The sequence below is a fragment of the Oryx dammah genome, unplaced genomic scaffold (genome assembly GCF_014754425.2).
Source record: "Oryx dammah isolate SB20612 unplaced genomic scaffold, SCBI_Odam_1.1 HiC_scaffold_16, whole genome shotgun sequence".
NCBI lineage: Eukaryota > Metazoa > Chordata > Mammalia > Artiodactyla > Bovidae > Oryx > Oryx dammah.
In genome coordinates, this window is record NW_024070200.1 from 27,867,353 (window position 1) to 27,890,700 (window position 23,348).

A 23,348-nucleotide genomic window follows, 5' to 3' on the forward strand; every position below is an offset into this window, starting at 1 on the left:
TACCAAAAACAGTCATCTTCTTGAAACCCACATCCATTGGGTTGCAAATAGACACGACTGAGCTTGCATACACACAGTAAAGCTATTAATTCTGAATAATAGCTCTATAATGAACAAGATTTATTGAAACTATTGAACTTTATTACATATAACATTCACTGTACGAACATGTTAAGAGCCTAGCCTTTGGAAGTGATCTGCTGCTAATAATAATCCAGCTATAACTAAAAGGGTTAAAACAGTTCTATTTATACAGGGTTTAAAAAGCCCATTAGAAAGTAAAATATAAAGTGTACAAATAATTTTAAGATAATAGCTTAGGTCCAGTGTGATTGATCTTTCAATTAAAATGTTTATTCTGTACTTAAACAGCTGATTTCACATTGTATGGCAGAAACCACAACATGGTTCAACAATTATCCTCAATTAAAAATAACTTTAAAAAACATGTTAATAATAGACACACCAAAAAAAAGTTCATTCAGTCAACATTTAATACCAACATGTTCCTGGTAGGGAGAACTCAGCTTTATTGGAGAAGAATACTAAGTATTTTAATGCATATTTCACATGAATACCAAAATTGCTTACTTACTAGCAAGAGGAATTATCACTAGATTTTTAAAAACTACTTTGGTGATAAGGAGACACACTTCAGTTTATAAAAATGCCTCATGTATATATTTAAGCTGAGTATTCCTAATAGCAGGAGAGACAGAACCTGAGAGATAATGTTTATTGACTGTCCTGATACAAATTGAGTACTTGAAAAGTCTGGATTTTGTTATCAGCATTCTCATTGTTTATGATTGTCAAGCATGATTTTTCAGATCTCCTAAGTGGAGGGAGAGGAGGCCTATTAATTGAAAATTTAAAAAAAACATTTTCCACAATTGTCTTCTAGACTTTGAATATACATTTTAGTACTTTCTCTTTGAAAATTGCTAAGTTATAGAAGTTTACCCTTCTTAAGAATTAAGTCTTGCTCAAGAGGACAGTAAAAAAAAAAATCTAATTTTCTTCTTTCTTTACTGTGCAACCTATCAATGTTGGAAATACCTTATTTTTTCCAATAGTTTCTAAAGTACTATTTATTTTTTCTAGATTTTAAAATAATTATGGAAATATATTTAAATTATATAAATATTTAACTATCTTATAATTCATTCGGTTTTTTTGGAGGTTTAAAACCCACAGATACATGTATGGAAGAAAATTAAAAATCATCAATAACAATGCTATGTAGAGAGAACCATGATTAACATTTATATCTGTCTATGTTTAACAGGATTTTGCCGTGTGCTGGTTTATAACCCACACTTCCACTTATTATTCTTCTGTGACATCATTTTTAATAAGTGCATAATATTTTGTCATTATGTTCGATTATTTATTTATCTGGGCACTACTGATGCCCAGATTATTAAAGGGAGAAAAAAAGATGGACAGCAGTTTTCAAACATTTGTGTAGCTAAATCTTGGCACATTTCCATTCCTATTGCCTTCACCTAAAATTGCTGAAAGTTTAACTGTCCATCAGAAGAATATAAAAATTTTAGGAATTTAATTTGTATTAAATGGCATTACTTCTGTCATAAAAAGTGTGCAGTTGATTAGTCCTCCTGTCCAAAAACTTTTGACTGTAGAACAGTTTCAAGAGAGGACCTAATTAGTGAATGATGACTGTCGATACTTTTATTTACTTCTGCTTATTAATATTTGAGAATGAACTGAATCTTTTTGTGTAATGGAAGTAACCAACAGTCTCTTCCTTCCAGACAAGTCTAAAGTATCTGTAAAGCATTTTAAGTTCTTAAAATGGAAAGGACTCTGTTAAGAACAAAATGATTCAAGTAATTTCTTTCCCTAAGAAATGAAAACTATCACAGAATCTATGCAGGGTTTTTTATAAAGGATCTATGCAGCGATTTTGAATTTTTCATTTTTACTCAGTAGGTATCATACTCAGGTTTTTTTCAAAGCAAAGAGGCTGAATATACAAATATCCCTTTGTATTTATTTACTTACAATTTGAGTTTATTTACAAATGGGAAAGTGATTTTCAGATTTAAGTTACTGGGTAAAGGACAGATTTTTTTTTCTTTCTTTCTAAATAGTGTGTCATAATAAAACATCCCTGTATTCACCCACATGGGATAATCTATGTTATTTTTATTTTGTATACTAACATAGTACTCAAATATCTCTGATTTTGAATTCTTTTGTTCTATGAAACCACTCCTTTTTAGAAAGCTTTTAAAACTTTTTCGTCTGTCAGGGTAGTCTGGGTTTAATTTTAATAGTTCTTAATTCTTGGCATAGTCAGAAATATTGGTGAGCATTTCTAATTTTGCTAAACATTTTAATGATGTTTAGTTATTGTCTGCTACACTTTGAAACTGTGGTCTGTGGAATTTATAGGACTACAAAATACTGACTGTGTTTAAATGGATAAAGTACTAAATATTTGAATAAAATTAGTTTCAAGTTTATGGTACACTAAGTAGATTTAATTTCTTTGCTTTGGTAGTTAGAATCACAATAGAATTTTAGGCTTTTGTGGTTTTGAGTTGTCAAGGATCAATTTTTTTGTGTATATTTGTGTTTTCTTATAAAAAAAAAAAAGTACCCCTAACTTATTCAACTTATTCAACCTCATTTCTTGGTATTTTTTCCCCCTAGATTTTTTTTAAAACAGCATTAATATGTAGAAGATTATGCTGCCTCTTCCTTTTTGCTCTTAACTATTTCTTATAAACAGTATCAAATCAGCTGTTACTTACCAGGCAAGTTTCAGGATGTTTGTGCACATATGCATTCACCAACCTGTTCTCTGCACTGCCTTAAGTTTACCTTTGTTTTCCAGATTCAAGTTTATCTTGCAAGTTATATTTCTTTTTTTCTTAAGCTTATCCTTTTTTACTCCTTTTGCTTTCTCACTTCACTACCCTTTGCTACTCCAGTTACAGCATTCACAGCTTTACTTTTTATACAGAGGTCTTTTAAAAAACTCCTGTTTAATTTCATGTGTAAAGTTTATACCACTGAAGGTTTTTGTTGCTGTTTCTATGAGGTTAACAAAATTTGCTCCAAATGTGTCCGTTTGTCCCTTTTAAAAATAAGAATTACTAGCTTTATTAAAATAAGCACAAAGCAATTAATTCTTTAGATTGCTTTTTTCTTAGCATATTAGATATATTGACAGAACGATTCTTGATATAACATTGTTTTCAGGAAATTCATGAGTAGAGTACAGGAAAAGTGAATTTTCTCTTTAAATCAGTATTACAACAGGATTACAGTTTGCAGATTTGATAATCACGTGTAAATTTCAGGCTTTCATAACCTAGTTTCAGCTAATTCAAGTTAGCATATTAAAGTTTTGAGTTTAGCTTTTTACACACTGACTACCTAAGATCATAGTACCATAAGGTAGAAAATGATGGCTGTTTTAGTAGGAAAACCTCAAGGTAGAGAAAATTGAATTTCTGTGTACCCTTTTTTTTCCCCCAAGAGGCTTGCAGAATCTTAATTCTGACCAGGAATCAAACTTTACAGGCAGTGAAAGCGCCAAGTTCTAACCACTGAACGGCCAAGGAATTCCCCGGTGTACCATTTAAATATGAGGATCTTTTATGTTTGCTATAAATAACTGTCTATAAAGAAAAAGGATGTTTTTTATGTCCACCATACATTGAGTCCTATGGAGTTTATAAGCCTTATAAGCCAGAAATATAATAAGTTATCAAAAATTGTGAAAGTATATTTTCTCTAAAATCTCCCTTTTATATCAGTCTTCTTGATTGACTTAACTTACGTGTTTTGGTATAATTTTTATTTAGTAACAGGGTTATGTAAACTAACTCTTCATTGATCTTCAACAGAATGTTAAACTTCCAAATAACAGCTTTAAACTTAAAAAGTAACAGTTTAAACTTAAAAGATGGAAAAGCCTTTAATACATAAAATAATTCAAATAGACATATTTTTGTTTTGCCTTTTTTTAATGCTGTTTTCCTCTAGTATTCTATAGGGTAAATTTTTATAGGCACAAGTATTTACTTAAAACAAATATGGATTTGTTTATTCAGCTAAAATAGCTGAAGTACCATCTGTAACAGATGTACAGCAATGTATGTTTTCACTTCTCCATGCTTGTCACTGCTTTTATCTTACCCTAAAAATATCAACTCTTAAAAAGTTCTTCAGTGGAATTTGAGTTTTTTTTGTTTTTTTTGTTTTTGTTTGTTTTTTTTTTTTGCTAATCTTAGTTGTAGACCAATGGAAGAAGGTAATGAGATGTTGAACTATTTGGATGGGGTGGGGGCAGAGGTGGGATTCTCTGAATGCTTTGTATGGATTATTTGAGACGTATTTTGGAATTACATGTATGTATTATATTGGACTAGAATGCCTCTCCATTAGTACAGTTATCTTGTGCATGCAGAATCAATGTGACAGAAGGTGCATGAATATTTTCATCAATAAAACAGCACTGACCTTTCCAGCTTGCACTTTTTTGAGTAGTTCGCATGTAATTCATTCATTTGCTTTTATGATGCTGGCTGAATAATTTTTTATTAACATTTTTATAAAGATGCAGTGATCTAATTTCTGTAACATTAGATTTCTAATGTCAGTCCATTGTAAAAATATCAGTTACCACAAGAATAATAACCTTCAAATTTGTAATTCGTAGAAATGAAGCACCATTTAACTATTGTTTGTAGTACTAATGTTTAGAAACTTATGAGATGGGCTTTCAGAGTTTGACTTGTGAATACCAAAACTGAGACTGCACCTTTAAAGTACTTTGAGTATATACTGTCAGTACATTTTTATTATGATTATATAAAGCTATAACAGTTTATTGCGAACAGCTTGCATTGCCAACTGCTGATTTCTTTTCTTTTAATAATATGCTGCATGTAGATAAAGATGACCTCTCCCCAACTACTGAGGTTTGGGATGTAGACCAGGGACTAATAAGTAAACTGAAGGAACAGTACAAGAAGGAACGAAAGGGGAAGAAAGGGGTGAAGAGTAAGTGCAGATTCTATTATAATTTTTGTGTTCCAATCTTTGAGAAAAAAAAGCTTCAATTCTGATTTTTTGTTTTTAACTTCTTTATGTTTCATACAAGGGGCAACTAACTTTAAACTTTGTCTGTTGTATATTTGAAATTTATTTGAATATAATTTAGGAGGTATTATGGGAAAATCAAGTGGGATATTATTTTAAATATGTGGATATGGATGAAGGAAAGATTTTAAGGTTTTTGTCTATAAACTTTGAAAAGTTTGCAGAACTCTTAAGGAATATTGGCCTTTGGATGAAAAATAATAGAAATTTGTTTAAAAGGAAGAAAGTATAAATTTCTCTATTTTTGATAGAGTATTACTGCTGTAACTAGGTCTTATCCAGGTTACATTTCTTAGTTTCTTAGAATTCTGAAATACAGTGAATGGGAAAGCCCTTTCTGTAGTTTGTACTGTCTGCTCTTAAGCCAACCTCAAACAATAACAGTAGCAAAAGAAAAAAAGCTCTCCTAGGTAGTATTTTCTTGGCTACTCTGGTAGAGTAAGGTCAGGGGAGTAAGGTAGTGGTGGCAGTAGGGTTTGTTTGGTTAATAGCTAAGTAGCTTTGGGTGCCTTGTTGTATTTTTCACAATTAATATCTTGACCAATGTATTTTGAAAGTATATATTTAGCTACAGCACCTCTCAATGAAGTAATTCATTTCCATTTGTGAATCAGGCTTAAGAACAGCCACATGAAAATCATCTTCAGACCTAAAAGTATTGAATGAAGGAACTGAAATTACTTTATTTTGAACTGGCTGGCCATTGATTCCTCTAGTCCAACTCTTTTGACTGTGTCTGGGAGAAAACAGTAGGTGACAACGGCAAAAACGATATAGACGTTCTTTCGCGTTCCTTCTCTGGTGACAGAGATACTAGTGTATGAAATGGCAGTTGCAGTGGAAAAAGGTGTAATTTTCCTCCAGTAAAGCAGCATTTGAGTGGTTTAATGTCTTGTAGAGGAAAATAAGGAGTTTTGGAAATTTTACCTGTTATGCACTTTTCTTTTATAACCTTATGCTAATTTATGTTGTTGCATGTGAATACAAACTGTTCTCTAAGAAATTTCTTAACTGTACATTGAATTGCTTAGTGTATTTAAAGATGTTTAATGCTGGGCAGGGACTGTGTTTCAGCTTTAACATCTCTTCCCTATATAATTAATGCATGTTGAGTATAAAAGTACTTTTGCATGATTGAGCATTGTAATATAGATGTGATACTAGAATTTTAGGGTTTAGATTTTTTTTTTTTTTAAGAAATGAAGTAGCTTACTTAAATATTAAGTTACTTATTTTGTATATGTTATTCATAAACTGACTTACATGCTGAAGATTTCTTTAGAAAATGTTAGGTAGTGTTGCTTTTAATTTCAAATATAGACACCCCATTTTTTTCCTGATAGAATGTTTAGATCTCTATCTGTTGCTGTTGTTTAGTTGCTAAGTCGTGTCCAACTCTTTTGTGACCCCATGGACTGTAGCCCGCCAGGCTCTTCTGTCCACAGGATTTCCTAGGCAAGAATGCTGGAATGGGTTACCATTTCCTTCTCCAGGGGATCTTCCTGACTTAGGGATCAAATATGTGTTTCCTGCATTGGCAGGAGGATTCTTTACTACCTAACCACCGGGGTTTTTGGTTTTGTTTTGTTTTATTTTTTACACAAATTGAAGGTTTCTGGCAACCTTGCTTTTTTTTTAATGAGAAGAGTATTTTTAATTAAGACGTACTTTTTTTTAAAGGCGTAATGCTGTTGCATACTTAGTACGTTATAGTGTACACATAACTTTTTTTTTTAAGTATTTATTTATTTTTGGCTGCACCAGTATTTACATGTGCGATCTTCATTCTTCCTTGCGGCCATGGGGGATTTTGGGGATTTTTAGTTCCCTGATCAGGATCAAACCCAGGCCCTCTGCCTTGGGAGCGAAGAGTTTCAGCCCCTAGACCACCAGGGAAGTCCCAACACATAACTTTTATATGCACTAGGAAACCAAAAAAATTTGTGTGACTCGTTTTATTGTGACTGAACCCTCAACATCTCCAAGGTATGCCCGTCCCTTTTTGAGGTTTAGAAAGAAGATACAAGTCAACTTAAGGTTTTTTTTGTTTTAGGTTTTATATTTTTCTAAAATTGTTTTTTATTGAAAAAAATACCTGTTTAAGAACTGTTAGAAACTGATGAACTGAAACTAAAGTCTAAAATTCCCATACAATTTTAATTAATTTTATTTAGTAGGGTCATAGTATACAGTTTTGTTATTTGCCTACTCAGCTAACAATTCACAGAAAATATCCTTTCATGTCAATAAATTTTCTGCCATACAACATTTTCACTTGTTTAACACTTTAAACATTAACTTTAACATTAACATTGTTAAACAATAACTTGTTTAACATTTTCATTTGTTTAACTTTCTTTAAACAAAGCTACCCTGTTGTCAAACAGACTATTTCAGAACCCGATATGAGAAATGGGTAAAAGGGAACTACTGCGATTAAATCAGGAGCTGGCGACTTCGGATTCATGCCCTGAGGTTTTCATGTCTCAGTACTGTTTTCTTACCAAAGTGTGTACCGTGTTATTCAACCAATCCCCTTTAATTTTTATTTTGTGTCTGTTTTTTTAAATGAGCTAACTTTGTTTAAATAGCCATAGAAGTAATATAGGCTTAACGTAAGTATTATATAGAGACACAAAGAGAAAAGTAAAAATCACTTGCAGTTTGATAACTCAGAAATTATATTTGGCATATATTCTTCCAGCTGTTTCTAAGTGTTTTTGTACATAAACCTCCTTTAACAATTTTCAACAAGAATATCATTGTTTTTAACTCATTTTTTCTTAATTTTCATTAGATTAGATGACTGACTACAGTTTGACTGGTTAGATAGTATTGCATTTTGTGGATTTAGCCTAGCCTCCATTAGTTAATCCATTAGATTGTTTCTCATTTTTAGTGTTTTTATGAACACCAGTGCTTTTAAGGTTACCCATGTATATAGATAAAAAGATGAGGTTTCCAACAGTGTCTCAGGAATGAATAATTAAGAAATAATTGTTTCTTTTTACACTTCCTTTGTGAATTAGTTAAAAACTTCTTACTCTTAAACATAGAGTTCACTATAAAAATGTTGGCTTTGAATCCCTGCCGTGGAAATAAATTTTTCTTTAAATTGATGGGTGGTAAATTTAGGTCTTAATCTAGGTAGAATACCATATTAGTGCAAAGATACAGTTTTTCATCAAAAGATTGAATTCATGGAATTTACTTAGCATTTTTATTATCTGTTTTCATTGGGTTTTCTGATGTTTTCCCAGATGTGGCTTTGTATAATAAGTCAAACTAATTTATAAACTGTAGCCTTTTCTTTTTTTCCTTTATTCCAAAGTGTGAATTAGTCATACCTTTTGGATCATAGCACTCAGTTTCTACAGATTTTTCCAGCTTCTTAGAAGAAAATTATTTGCTTAACTTTAGCACGTGAATTCAGCAGATGTAGTCCAATCTAAATGCCTTTTTTTTTTTAATGGGGAAAAGTGGCAAGAATGCCAACTTTTTAACTTTGTAAAGTCTCAACCATGATTTGACTCTTAAATGGAAAGGGTTCTGAAATCAGAATCCAGGAAGGTAATGTTTATCTGTCTTCCAGCTTGTTCACTCCATTTCACCCTTCTTTTTTCCTACCTTAGGCAAAAGGAGTGACTTAACAGTGAACAACCTTGCCTTGGACAGTAAACACAATTCAGTATTAATTTCTTTCTAAGTGACATATGCTTTTTCAATTAGTATTTCTAAAAATGAAGACCATGAAACTAAAGAGATTTGTTATAGTTATTTTGGTCTCAAGCTTCAGAAGAGTTAAGCTTCCTTTTCCTTGTAACATTTTCTTTTGACATAACTTCAAACTTAAGGAAAAGTTACAAGAATTTCATCATGCACTTTTACACAGTTTCTTTAAATGTTAAAATTTTACTACATTTGCTTCATCCTCTTGTCTCTTTAAATATGTACTTTTATTATTTTGAACACTTCAGAAAACTGAGTAAGTAGTAGACATGTTGTTCCTTAGATACTTTAGTGTGTGTTCAGTTCAGTTCAGTTCAGTTGCTCAGTCGTGTCCGACTCTTTGTGACCCCATGAACTGCAGCACGCCAGGCCTCCCTGTCCATCACCAACTCCCAGAGTTCACGCAGACCCATGTCCATCGAGTCGGTGATGCCATCCAGCCATCTCATCCTCCATCATCCTCTTCTCCTCCTTCCCCTAATCCCTCCCAGCATCAGAGTCTCCTCCAATGAGTCAGCTCTTTGCATGAGGTGGCCAAAGTATTGGAGTTTCAGCTTTAGCATCAGTCCTTCCAATGAACACTCAAGACTGATCTCCTTTAGAATGGACTGGTTGGATCTCCTTGCAGTCCAAGGGACTCTCAGGAGTCTTCTCCAACACCAGTTCAAAAGCATCAGTTACTTTACCACAAATGCATTTTCTCATGTGACCACAGTACAATGGTGGAAATAAGGGAATTAACTGATACAATACTATTATCAAATCTAAAACTTTGTTTTCTGTCATCTTTAAATATGTTCTAAGCTTTCTGTAATTGGGGAAGAAAGTGGGGGGTCAGTTCTGACTTAGTCTTTTGTTAAAATCTTTGATAGGACTTCTCCAGCTTTCTGTGGTCTCTCTTTTTGCTGTATTTCATGTATAAATAAAAACGTAAATCAGTAACAAATCACACTGTGTGTAGCAGCTGAAATAAGGGTAAAACATCTGAAGCTTGGAACCTTTATTTAGAATATGAAGGAGGAGGTAATAATCTTTTTAAGACTTCTATATTTGTTTCAGTTTTTTCAACATGGAAGGTTTAAATTATGGATTATAATATGTTTTCCTTTGATAAATGCTCTTATTCTTGCTTTTTGTTACTCCTATACTATTTTGTACTTATAAAATTGTAGCTTATAAAGAAAGATTGGATTATTTCATATCCTTTCTTCAAAAAATTTATATGCTTTTCCCATTTCAAAGATAGGGAAAGATTTACATTTCAAAGGTTCACATTCTGAAACATGTATGTTTACAGATCTGAGTCCTGGTCAATGAATTTGTCTTAATTGTTCTTATTTATCTTAGGTTTCCTGTCTTCCATGTGTAGAATAAGATTTGTCATTCCCCTTCTTTACTTTACTCTTGTTACTGAATAGCTATACATCTCCTGACTTGGTTATCATACATTGGAAAACTTATTCATTATTTCTTTTAATGCAAATTATAAGTATCCCTGGATAATTTTCTAGTTTTCCTTTTTTTTTTTTCTTCTTTTTTTAGTTTCATATTAGTATTTGTCATTTGCTATTCCAGATTCAGGATAACAAACTTTCAAGAGGGAATGAAATTTTTGTATAGTATGACTTAAGTACAAATATCTTTATATTAGGCATTTTAGAACATTTAAAGAGAAATTATTTTGTATCAGTAATTTTCAATAGGCCTATAAAGACACCTTGACACATACTATAAAGTGACTATGATGATTAACCTGCCTCTATTTTGGAGAGAGTATAAGGAGTCCATAAAACCATTCAGTATCCTGTGTCAAATCAAAGACAAACAGTTGTTTCATAGTAAACGAGTATTACTTTCAACTAAGAGATGCAGTTGTTTTCTATTTCTGGCTTCAGTTTCACACTGTTAAAACAGACCATTGAATTCTTCAACTCGGTTTCTCTTTTTTTTTTTTTCAAGAACATAATTGAAGCATTTTGACAAGGGGCAGAAAGTATCAGTTTGACACTGTTTTCAGTCAGTACACATTTTTAAGCTGCAGAAACACTTTGCAGCTAACCTAGTTTTTCCTTAATACTGTGATGTCATTTTTTTTAAGGTGACAGTTGTCATATAAAAACTTTCTTTCAATTAGGGTGATAGAACATATAACAAATCTAGCAAACATGATATAACTAAACCCTTTTATTCTAAAATAAACCTTTGCCAGATTGCCTGCTTCACTTCAGTATTATATTATATTTAAGGCTGATTAACAAAGGGAGGTATATTTGAGAAGGGAAAATGTTAGATTCAGTTTAAAAAAAAATACTGTTTTTTTTATAATAATAGAGTAATGGAAAGATAAATTTCATGTCATGAGTGTGTATATTTGTGAGTGTGAATTTGAAAATGCTAACAACAGCAGTTGTCAGTCCATCCATAGTTTGGCTTTTACACAGCATACTGTTTTTCATTTTCCTAGAATCTATTCAGAGGATTGTGCATTGGTATAGACTTGATGGCTGTGGTTACGAGGTAGATGGGTTATTATATAATTCATAGTGGTAGAAGAACACCTTTTCTTGCTGTTAAAATTAGGAAGAGTATTTCCTCTATAGATTATAGAGTAGTAATTGAGAATCAATTCTTGTTTAATCCTTAGTGAGTCTTCAGTTATGCCATTGAACATTTTAATAACATTATGTATGATCTGTTACACTAATACCAGTACAGTTTTCTCATTGCAAATCAGACTTCAAAACTTTTATTTGAAATTGCATTCGTTAGAATTATTGTATTTAGAATATTAGAAAGAGAAAAAAGGAGCATTAAATGTGTTGTTAGTTGAAAGATGTTCTACATGACAGGTGCTAGATAAGACTGTTAACTTCTGGTTAAGAAATCTGCTTTCATCTTTTAGCAGTTTTTGAGAATCTAGAATTAAAGCAATTCCACCTTTTCCCTAAACTTGCCACTGTGCCACACAGAAACTAATGTTTGGTTATAGTATACAAAACAAAAAAAGTAATAATAATTAGATGATTTGGGAGCCTTTGTTGGAATGTTGCAGGAAGGGGTATCCCTTCCCCAGGCCCAAGAGTCGACTCTTGTTTAATACTTGGGAATGAATTGTCAGAGGAGACACACATGTTCCCAGAGCATGAGACTCTATTGGAAAGGGACCCCTGGCTGGAGCACAGGAACAAATGGGAACCCAGGAGGACTGCTCTGCCACATGGCTGATAGTCTCAGGTTTTTTAGTGGTGGAATTAGTTTCTGGGTTGTCTCTTGCCAGTCATTCTGACACAAGGTCATTCCTGATGACCTGAGCATCCCTCAGTCAAAATGGATTTTAGCAAGGAAGATTCTGGAAGGTTGGTAAGACATAAGGACTGGCGTCTCCTTTTGACCTTTTCCAGGTTCTTCCAGTTGGTGGTGGCTTTTTAGTTCCATGTTCCTTATAGGGCCTCCTGTTGTAAAATAACTCATACAAGTGGTTACTGTGGTGCCTGGCCAGGGTGAGCTGTTTCGGTCAATGTTTCCTGTAACATGAACATTAAATTTCATGTTGTTCCCTATTTTCCTTTTCTTCCATATTTCCTAGTCCATGTATTCAGGAAGATGTGACTTGATAGGGTCTGTAATGATAAAACTTTTCTTGTCTTTATTATATTTATCATAGGATAAATTATTTATAAGTAGTATCTAATGAAGTAAAAGTTTATGGTTTACATAAATATAATTAGAGTCAGTAGAGGAAGATCAACAGAAGCCTCATGGAGGAGATGGAAGTGGGTGCAGGAAGTATTCTCACCTTTCTGGGGAATAGGTAAAGACAGATATGATAAAAAAACACGGAAGAAGAAACCCTGGTGAATATATTATAGGGAAACTGCTCTGACTTGAAAATTAGGGAGACCTGTATTATGTAGCAGTAAAAGATGAGATTGGATAGGATCATCATGAAGCACATGCAGGGTTAAGTACAGGGTTTTAGTTAGCTTTGATTCAAAGAGTATTGAAGTGCTGCTTGTGATTTCAGAGTAAGGAGTGATAAAATCAGTGTGATGATTTTGGAAAACTAATCTAGCCAAAGTATTCAAATGTGGTGGAAGGCAAATGGAGTTGGGAGATAGGAAAACCAGTTAGGAACGAACCCTCTGCAGTAATTTGTAAGAATGAAAGCATTGAGTAGAATAAAGTCAACAGCAAGAAAGAGATTGATCTGAAGAGCACATAAAAGGAGGGTTGTTTTTTTTTTTCAAAACAGATTCTCCTTCATCTCCGCTTATAAGCTGAAAAGGAATTCTTAGGATGTAGTTACAGAATTTAAGAACAGAAATCTAATCAGTGGTGTTGGTACTCATAAATGGGAAAGTTATAAAGGAGACCTATTTTGTGAGAAAGGATAACATTGATCTTCTTTCATGTTGACTTTGACTGATGGTTAGACATCCAGTTGGCAGTTTTTCATTTATTAGAAAGTTTATTTAGTCACTTTGTCAGGGAGAAAATCCTCAGATAATAACTGAGTTTCTCCATTATATACTTTAGAAAAAAAATTCAGACTACTTGACACATTGTATCCAGAAAGAGTTACTTAAGCATTTCTATAAAAAGTTAGGGATTGCTGTGAAATAGTTAATAAATGAAAAGAAAAAATAAAGGTAATAAAGGTGTAAGATTCCACCTGTTTCCATTAAGCCTTACCATTGTACTACCTGGCATTCTGTTAGGGATACATAGATGAATGATAGTTCCTTCGGAATTGCTAATATTCTAATAGCTGTAGTAAAATTTAGTAATTATATAGTCTTAATTAGTCCATCAGTGTTAATGTTAGTAAATATAGTCTTACTGTGTGGCCTTGGATTTGCCTATTTTAATTGTTTCACTTACATGTTGACTATAAAGCATTTTCTTTTAAAACTATTTTCTTTCAAAATACATAAGAGAAATTATTATCTTGTCATTTCTGACGTTCATAGTTAAAGAGATCCCATGATATTAGATGGTCCTGAGCTTTGCATATTTTGGCCTGAATTATCCATGTACCAGTTGAAATTCTGTCCTTAAGCTTATGCTGTGATTGACTTTTCACACTATGATGAGAAACTGAGAACTCATGGGTAAGTCAGGTTTTTCAAATTTGGGAAAAGAGAAAAAACATTTGAGGAAAATTGGAGTTGATTTCTTAGTGACACATTTGTGTGACTATAGCAGGAAGATATCCACATAAACACAGGGAAAGTTAAATGTTTGTTGCACCCTCGTAAAAATCATTTTTACTTATTTCTTTGTTAACATTTTTAAATAGTGGATTAAGTTGGAAAACCTGTTTTATTCTTTACACTGTTAAATGTTAACTTAAATACCAAAAGTTTTTGTTTTAATGATATCTTCTGTGTCTGAGCTTACAGAACTTTAAGTAATAAACAGCTCAATTTTGTGTGTGTATCTCCTATTTATATATATGTATCTCCTCAGAAATAGGAAATATCTTAAGTGTTAAAATTATTTCCATATTTTGGTGGGGAGGTTGATATGGAAAATTGAAGACATCTTTGATTATATGAGGTCTTTAATAACTGCAGCTTCTTAAAAATAGCCTGTTTTGGTAATAAGTTGGTTTTTAAGGGTGCTAGCAAGTCAAGCAGTAGCTGTTAAATGAACCTCTACTGCTGACATTAATTTACAGGGGTCAACAGGACAAAACTCTGCGACACGATAGCTGATCTGGGAGATGATGAGCTGCCCCTCATCCCTTCAGGAATCATAAATCAGTCTAGGTCAGCCTCTACTAGAATGACTGATCATGAAGGTGCAAGAGCAGAGGAAGGTACAAAATTTAGCTACCATGTTTATTTACATTGCAGATGACATTAATTCCAAATCACATTTCCTTAATATTATAAATTTGCTGCTGTTTTAAAATGCTGAAGATCAGCTTATATGATCTTCAGAGAAGGTTTTGGGCAAGTTCTTGGTGTAATTGTCTGAGAAATTTTGTAATTTTTGACTTTTGCTTCCTTATGATTTTTTTGCTTTTGATGTTAGGTGGAATTGTTTCTATTATGTATGATTTCAAAGTACCTTTGTGAACTGTGACTTTAGTTTACAGATCTAGTATTAGGAAATTAGTATTTTTAAAAAGACTTAAAATAGTACATATGGGAAAGAATTATTTAGTTATTTGTCATATTGGTTAAATTTAGCAACTCATAGTAACTGTCACTTGTTAGGAGGCAGCTAAGTGCCAAACATTGTGCTTGAAACTTTATGTATATATTATTTCTAAAAATGTATATAATGATTGCCTAATTTAATCATTTTATAGAATAAGGTAACATCATTATTCTTTAACCCGGTACCAAGCATGTACAACTCGGTAGTGAATTTTTTAAAATTTGCCTAAATTAGAAATGGGCAGGAATTGAAACTACTGTTTAGGCATTTTTTCCCATAACTGATTTTAGCTAAAGATAACATAGATAACTTGAGTACTTTATAAATCTAGGTTGAGAAAGTTATAATTCTAAGTTATGAGACTGAATTTTAAGGTTTATTGTGACATATAATACATACATAAAGGATAATCCATTATCTAATAATTTGACATATATATTGAATTTTATTGATATTTCTACTTTGCTTTGTAAGGTAATTTCATGCCCCAGTCAAAAAATTTTGAATACATCTTATTCTCTTCTGAGTTCTCTACTAGCACATATGACTTAAAGCTAAATAATATTGCATTTTCCTTTAAAGTTGTCTCTGCATGTATTTACCACTCATCATAATCTAAGAATATTTGAGGAAGGGTGAAGAAAAATCGGTGAAATAATAAAACCAAAACAAAATATATTAAAGCATGAAAAACACTAGGACAAGTAAAATAGTTTGTTGATTTTCCCTAGATCTCTTTACCACTGTTACACTATTTTCCTGTTTTACCTTAGAGAGTATTTTCTAAAATACACATACCAACTCCATTATTCTTCATCTCATGCATTTAGTAGTGGTTCAGCTTCTTTAGCTTTTGATGTATTTTACCAAATACCACACAGGATATTTTGCTAAAATTTTTGTAGTAACACTATACATTTAAACTGTAGATTTTACACCTTAAGGCAATACCATATTAGCGGAAATTAGGGACCCTTTTAAATGTTTCAAACCAATGACCTATAGGGGGAAAAAAGCAGTTAAGACCTGTACTACTCAAAAACCAATGTAGAACTTGTATGTATATGTCTAGTTGTGCTTTTTAAAGAAAAAATATAAGTGATCTGACTCTGTTAATAGTGGAAGGATAAAGAGGTGGAAAGATAAGCATGAGCCTTATTACACTCTTTAAAGGGTAGATACTATTAGAATTTGTTACTACAAAAGATTAAGTTCAGTTTTGACTTAGAACTAAGAGGGGAATATTAGCATTCATAATCTTTTATTTTCAGAGGCCATCTCCAATTATGCATTCTTATTAAAGACAGTGTCATACATCATTTTGTAAAGGAAGAAAGCTTGTTTTCAGGGAGAGAAACTTACACATTAGAAACTTTCAGACTATTTTTGGTAAAGACTTAGGGTTATTAAAGAAGTACAAAAAGGACCTTGCTGTAAGACCTCATTATGTAGACCCTAAGATTTCCATAAAGGGAAATGCTAATATAATAGACTTAAATTGCTTGATGAAATCTTTTAGGCTTTCTAATAAAAGATATCATAGTTTCCATCATTAAAAATTGCTTATTTTAGTAATTTTATTTCTCTTTGAATTGCTAATATTTCAATGCTATGTAATCATGTGCTGAAGATAATTACGTTAACATTAATAACATGAATTTATAGAATAAAAATTACTTCTGCAAATAAACAAGGGCAGAGTATTTACTGTGCTTACCATATGCCACAGTAATGGGTGATTGTGGAAAGTAGAAATATAGCTTAAAAGATTTTATTCACTGAGATGTATATGCAGTATGCTGAGTGAGCAGGATAGTTTGCTATATATAAATGAATATATATGTGTATATATAGATAGAGAAATGTAGTTGTGTGATTCATTAGAAATTGGCATAATACTTTTGCTTAATATAATTAATATAAAACTCTAGTAAAACTAGCTAATATTGGTTAGACATTTCCCTTCACATGCTCTTAAATTGGTCAATAACTGATCAGAAATATCTCTGCGTAAAGAATGTATAATGCATTATTTTGTTAAAGCTATTTTATTGGGCTTTTATCAAAAGTTTTTTTATTGAGTGTGAGTGGGAGGAATTTTGGCATTTTATTCTAACTTGTTTTGCAAACAAATTATGTGCATAAAAGAAAAACATGTACTGGCTAAAATTGCTTTGAGAAAGAATTACTTTAATGAATTTTATATAACTGTTCTTAAACATAATTTTAAACTATTGGTTTTATAATTCTCAGCATCTTCTCATATTACCAGTAACTGCATACTAGATACTAGTAGGAAGGATCTATGCTACAGATTATTTAGATTCAGTAGGTTTAACTTATAAAATTAAATACTACTATCCCTACATATATTTTCTGTCAGATTTACTCTGTGTCAGTTGCTGACACATAGCTTCACTTTACGAATGTCATTCGGGACCCAATTTGATTCAAATTATGTAGTTTATTTTGGTATTACAGATTACTTTAATAATAAGATACTGTAAATAAGGATGAATTTTACTTTTACATGGTATATATCTAAAAGAAGCAGACTTGTATCTTCTCAGAATGTTTTCAGTAGTGTTAGTGATGACTGATATTTCATTACATCTGTTTCCTATAGTGTTTTAAATTTATATCATTTTTCATGAAAAATTTTCAGAATTGACAATTAGCTTGAATTTTTGTTTCCCTTTTAAAATTGCTCATGGATTTTAAATGTGTTTAGATATGTTGTTTTGTATTAACAGTGATTGATGTACCTTCCCCCTTGTATTTTAGGATTAAAATTTTGCTTTCAAAGCATGTTTGAAATGATATGGAGAATTGTTGCTTATATTATAATTATAATAACAATACATAGTAGTATTTGATTTTAATGGGTCAAAGTATCAGAAGTTTAAAGTGCTATAGTCAGTATAGATTATTTATTTTAGGAGTATATTCAGTAAAAAAAAGTCAAAATAAAAAAAGCATAGACAGAGTTTGAAAACTGGAAGGCATTCTGAAGATCACATGGATTAACCATTTAGGGAAAAGAAAGTGACACTAAAGGGAGAACTGCCCTTTTCCTAGACCATTGAGAAATCTGAACAATTTAAGGCTTTACTTCAATAAGCTAATACACTGTATAAGAGATGAAGCTCGTAACATGTGAATACTTGTATTAACTTTTTTATCAGGGATGAGAATATCTAGCACTTTCAAACAAATATGATGGAAAGCGAAAGTACTTAGCAACAACCTATTATGTTTAAAAAAATACTATAATTATAGTTGTACCAAAGGGATATAAATAGATAAAGCTCCCACCTTGAAATAATACATCAAGTGCATATTTTATTTGTGGGAAATTATGCTCAGTTCTGAAATAAATACAACACTTGTTTATTACTGCACAGTAATAGGATTTTTTGAGTAGAAGAAATAAGGAGGGAAGTGGGAAAATAAAAAATTAATTATATTACTGAATATTATAACTGTTAAGTGCTTACATTTCCCCACAATATTGTCTTGTACTGTATGATTTTTCAGCATTTAAGAAGCGGTTTTGTTCTTTATAGCTGAACCAATAACGTTTCCATCTGGAGGAGGCAAGTCATTTATTATGGGTTCTGATGATGTTTTGTTAAGTGTACTGGGCCTTGGAGACCTTGCAGACTTGACGGTAACAAATGATGCAGACTATAGTTATGATGTAAGTGCAGTTTTATTTTTAATTTTTTAATGATTTAATAGAAGGCTCCTTATTTTTTGGAAACACTTATAAAACAGAATTAATGTCAAGGTGCATGGAAAAGATAAAGTGTGACATTGTGTTTATGTGAAGTGATATATAGTGTTTTTCTTACAACTACTTTCTTTGTGGTATTTAAATTTTTCTTGGATATTGTGGTGTATTAGGAGTTTGGGGTGATTGATTACCTAAAAATACTGGTTGATAAATACCTACCCTTAGTAGTCAACTCTCAATTACCTACTCAAATTAAGCCATACTTTGCTGTTAACAAGGGAAAAATAGGTAACCTGAATCACTAATCTGCTTTCAGGATAATTCTTTAAACACATTTTAGTTTTGAACTTTTTTTTAAAGGATAATGTTCAAGTTAGTTTGTCATTTCCTAAATACTTAGTCTTTCATTTGAGGGATGGGGAGAGGATGAAGAGGGGATGGAAAAGACAGTGTTAGAGGTGAAACTAGTCTTGGATTAAATTTTTTATAGACAATAAACACTCAATTGAGAGTTAACTATACTTACTTAGATTTTGTATTAGTGAATTTGCAGATTTTCAGCAAATTAATTTTTCCTTTTATAAACATGTTTTTTTCTACGTTTTATACTTATGTTAGAATGCTTTTTAGAGACATCGGCCTTGGTGGGCTGGATTATTCTTTTTAATACTTTTAAAGTATGTAAGCAAATAAATTCTATAATAACCTTTTGACTGCTTTAGAAGTGGTTTCACAGCCTATCTTTACAGATGGAGAAATGAAGGTAAAAGATTAACTTCTTACCAATATCAACAAAAAGTGTCTTTAGTTCAGACTTTTGAAAAGTACTTTAACTTGCTGCCTTGAAAAATGTCACATGCTGATTTTCTAAATGACAACTGTATTGTTAATATTGTACCCTTGGATTTTTGGTAGTAATTTATTTAATTTTTGTTTTCATGTAAACTGTTGCAACATGGTAGTTTCTTTGTGTGTTTTGTTTTTTCCCTCATTTTAATGTTTAGTAGGACTTTGGGTTTACCTTGATCATTAGGTAAAACAGATTAAAGGACTCATTTGATCTAAGTATTTGAAAGCTAATGAAATGATTCTTCTTAGTTCTTATTAAATGATAAAGATATAAAGTTTTTAAGGTGTGCTAAATTTCCACTGGACATTTTAGCAAAGCACTTTTGAATGTACCTTTTAAACACAGCAAAACAAACAAAAACTCCATATGCCTATCAGTTCATTACTTTTACCACTAAATATAGTGCTCTTTCTTTTTAGTTGCCTGCCAATAAAGATGCCTTTCGAAAGACATGGAATCCCAAGTATACACTACGTAGCCATTTTGATGGAGTTCGGGCATTAGCTTTTCATCCTGTAGAACCTGTGCTGGTTACTGCCTCTGAGGACCATACTCTGAAACTTTGGAACTTGCAAAAAACAGTTCCTGCCAAAAAGCAAGTATTTTAATGTTAGCCTGTTTTTTTCTTCCAAATTTGCTAATTATAAGTAATTATTCTTCTTTATGGTCTGTATGTTTTATGTACTTATTTGATCTTTCCTAATGACTCTTGTATATCAACCAGTGATTTACCATTATTTATCTTCTCCCCTCCCCTTTTTTCTCCCCTCTTTTAGGAGTGCCTCTTTAGATGTAGAGCCTATCTACACATTTAGGGCCCACATGTAAGTTTTATTGAATTAGTACTTAACAACCGTAATTATTGTTAACTATTATTTATCACTCCTAAAGCCTCGTAATTTTTTTATAATGTTTGTTTGACATTAAGAAAGACATTAGCTGAATAATACTACATTTGATTAATAATTATACTAATGAGAATATAATTAGTACTGTTCAAATGTACATGTTAATGTAAACAGTTTTAGATACCACATAAATTTAGAGAGAGGTGGGAGGGGTGCAAATGTAAGTTTCTTTGTAGGCTTTCTCAGTAATTTTTTCCTCTTTTCCTGTGATAGTGGTCCTGTTCTGTCACTAGCTATTAGTTCCAATGGAGAGCAGTGTTTTAGTGGTGGTACTGATGCAACTATCCAGTGGTGGAATATGCCTAGTCCTAATGTGGATCCATATGATACATATGGTAAGTAAAAGGCTCAAGATGTATCTTTTTAAGTGAATGGTGCTGACAGAAATAATCACCTCAAATATTATTTAAATATGTATTAAACTTGTCATTTAGTCTTTCCATTTACTAGTAATTTGCCCTATTAAAGAGGAAAATTAAGGAATAATCATGCCATAAATATTTTAGCCTGCAAGTTGGTATTTCCTATATTGTGTTCAAAAAGTTTTTTAAAACTATATTAATTAAAGCATTAATTTCTATACTAGAAAAGAGAAATTTAACGTGAGGAATAATTTTTTTCAACTTAGCTACTTTACATAGTTCAAAAATAATTAGTGCAAGACTGCAGAAACAAATGGGAATTCTCAGATGATGCAGTGGTAAGGCATCCACCTGCCATTGCAGGAGACTCAGGTTCAATCCTTGGGTCGGGAAGATCCCTTGGAAGAGGAAATGGCAACCCACTCCAGTATTCTTGCCTGGAAAATTCCACGGACAGAGGAGCCTGGCGTGCTATAGTTCATGGGGTCGCAAAGAATCAGACATGAGTTCGTGACTGGGCATGCATGTAGAAACAAATAAGGACATGAGGGTATAAACCAGTGAACTTGAGGGACAAAAAATTTCTTACTTTAAAAACTGAAACTTTCATTCATGAATGCCACTTTTAGAATCTGGCCAACAGAAATACCTGTGTATATATTTAAATATAATTTAAGGGCATTGTTTGTAACTATAAAAAAATTAAAATGAATGTTTATTAGTATGAGAATGGTTAAATAAAAAATGGTCTACTTAATGGTTCATTTTAAAAGAATTTAAGAACTCTTTGGTCTTTTACTTAACACACTGAGCACCTAAATTTGCCAGATATTAAAGCATACATCAAGAAATGAGAATTAGTCTAATACAAAAAAAAAAAACAGATTTTAAACACATAAGCAAGAGAATGGATAGGTACAAATTGTGATAAATAATATGAAGATACAGTAATGTAAGAGAGTAACAGCCAAAGTCGTCTTTCGATATAGTCTAAAACAATCACATTCAAGCCAAAATCTATATAAAAGTTAACTGTCAGTGAACAATTCTAAGCCAGTAAGTGACCTGGAGAGTAGGATTTAAAAGATAACTTTGGCTTTTGCGAGGAGAATAGATTGGAAATGAGAAAAGAGTAGAGAAAGGAATACCAAGGTAATGTTGTAAAGTTATAACATGGTGATCTGGTAGATAGGTGAGAAGATGATGTTGCCAAGAGTAGAGTGGAACTAGAGCAGTTAGAGAGAAGTGGATTTAAGACATACTCGGGAGATAGTAGAATAAACAATCTCTGGATAAATTGGATTGAGTGGATAAAGTGATGGATTAGTCATCTTTTTTAACAGCTTTATTGAGGTATAATTCCCATATGATAAGATTCACCCTTTTGAAGTGTACTGTTCAGTAGTTTTTACCATATTCACAGGGTTATGCAGCCATTACCACTAACTCAGAACTTTTTTCCATCACTGCTTGTGCATTTTTGACATGAAAAACTGAATATATGATGGTAGTTTATTGAAATGGGAATGTGAGAAGATAAAGGATGCTGAGTTTGTTCTTTAAGCATGTTAAGAGGAAGGCAGTATCAAGTAGATACCATCAGTTGTGAGAAGGCAGACTCCTGAGGGACTCTGACATGTAGGGGTGGGGTGACTAAAGCAAGGGATTTAACAAACAAACAAACAAAAACTAAGAAGGCATGCCTGTGGGGTAGGAGGACATTCAGGAAAGTGAAATCATGATGCATACCAAAAGAAGAAGCCATTTTGAGAAGAAAGAAGCAGTCTGCACTTTGAAATGTTGCTGAGAGGTCTAATAATATTAAGTATAGAAAGGTAATTGATCACCCAGGTTTTGGCTGGACAGAGGTTGGATGTTGGGTCTGAGACCACAAGGTAAAGGGACTTGTGGATGCCCTTCCAAGGTATACTCTATGGATGAAAAGCAAAGTGATGAAAGGAAGAAGGAAGGGAAACTATTAGATTTGATAGAACCCATCATTGATGATTTTAGCAAGGGCTGTTTTGTTGTGGTGATAGTATCAGAATGATTTAGAAAGTAAATGGAAGGTAAGAAAGCATAATTACTCAATCTGCTTTTCTTCTATTTGGTTGGAAGTTGATGTAAGTTTTGTTAGTTAGATTTAGAGATTTAGAAGCATATTTGCTGTGGAAATGATCCCAAGGAGGAGGATAATCTGTATAGTAGAAAAACTAAACATGAAAGCAAGTTAGTGTGGGAAATGGAATCCAGAATACCTGGTGGAATTCTCCATTTCAGGAATGGAGGGTAATTCCTTACTTGTATCTGGAAACATGGAGAATATGGATTTAGACACTAGTCGATTTATAGGTTGGGTGACAGAAAAGTAGAGGAAAAGTTCCTCTTTCAATGCTGTATTTCCACAGTGAATTTATTATGAGAGGTAATTACTCATGTGAAAGGGAGGTTAT

The 23,348-nt window shown here is 32.2% G+C and overlaps 1 protein-coding gene across 4 annotated transcripts in view; it reads left to right on the top strand.

Annotated features, from left to right (window-relative positions):
• STRN3 (striatin 3) overlaps positions 1-23,348 on the top strand; it is a 104,947-nt gene that overhangs the window by 68,205 nt on the left and 13,394 nt on the right. The window contains exons 8-13 of one of the 4 annotated variants that reach the window (XM_040257170.1): positions 4,933-5,043; positions 14,552-14,692; positions 18,606-18,739; positions 20,045-20,220; positions 20,402-20,449; positions 20,747-20,868. In XM_040257170.1, the coding sequence (XP_040113104.1) occupies positions 4,933-5,043; positions 14,552-14,692; positions 18,606-18,739; positions 20,045-20,220; positions 20,402-20,449; positions 20,747-20,868 (732 nt within the window). The remainder of the gene's footprint in view (positions 1-4,932; positions 5,044-14,551; positions 14,693-18,605; positions 18,740-20,044; positions 20,221-20,401; positions 20,450-20,746; positions 20,869-23,348) is intronic. The other 3 variants (XM_040257172.1, XM_040257171.1, XM_040257173.1) reach the window with 3 other exon arrangements.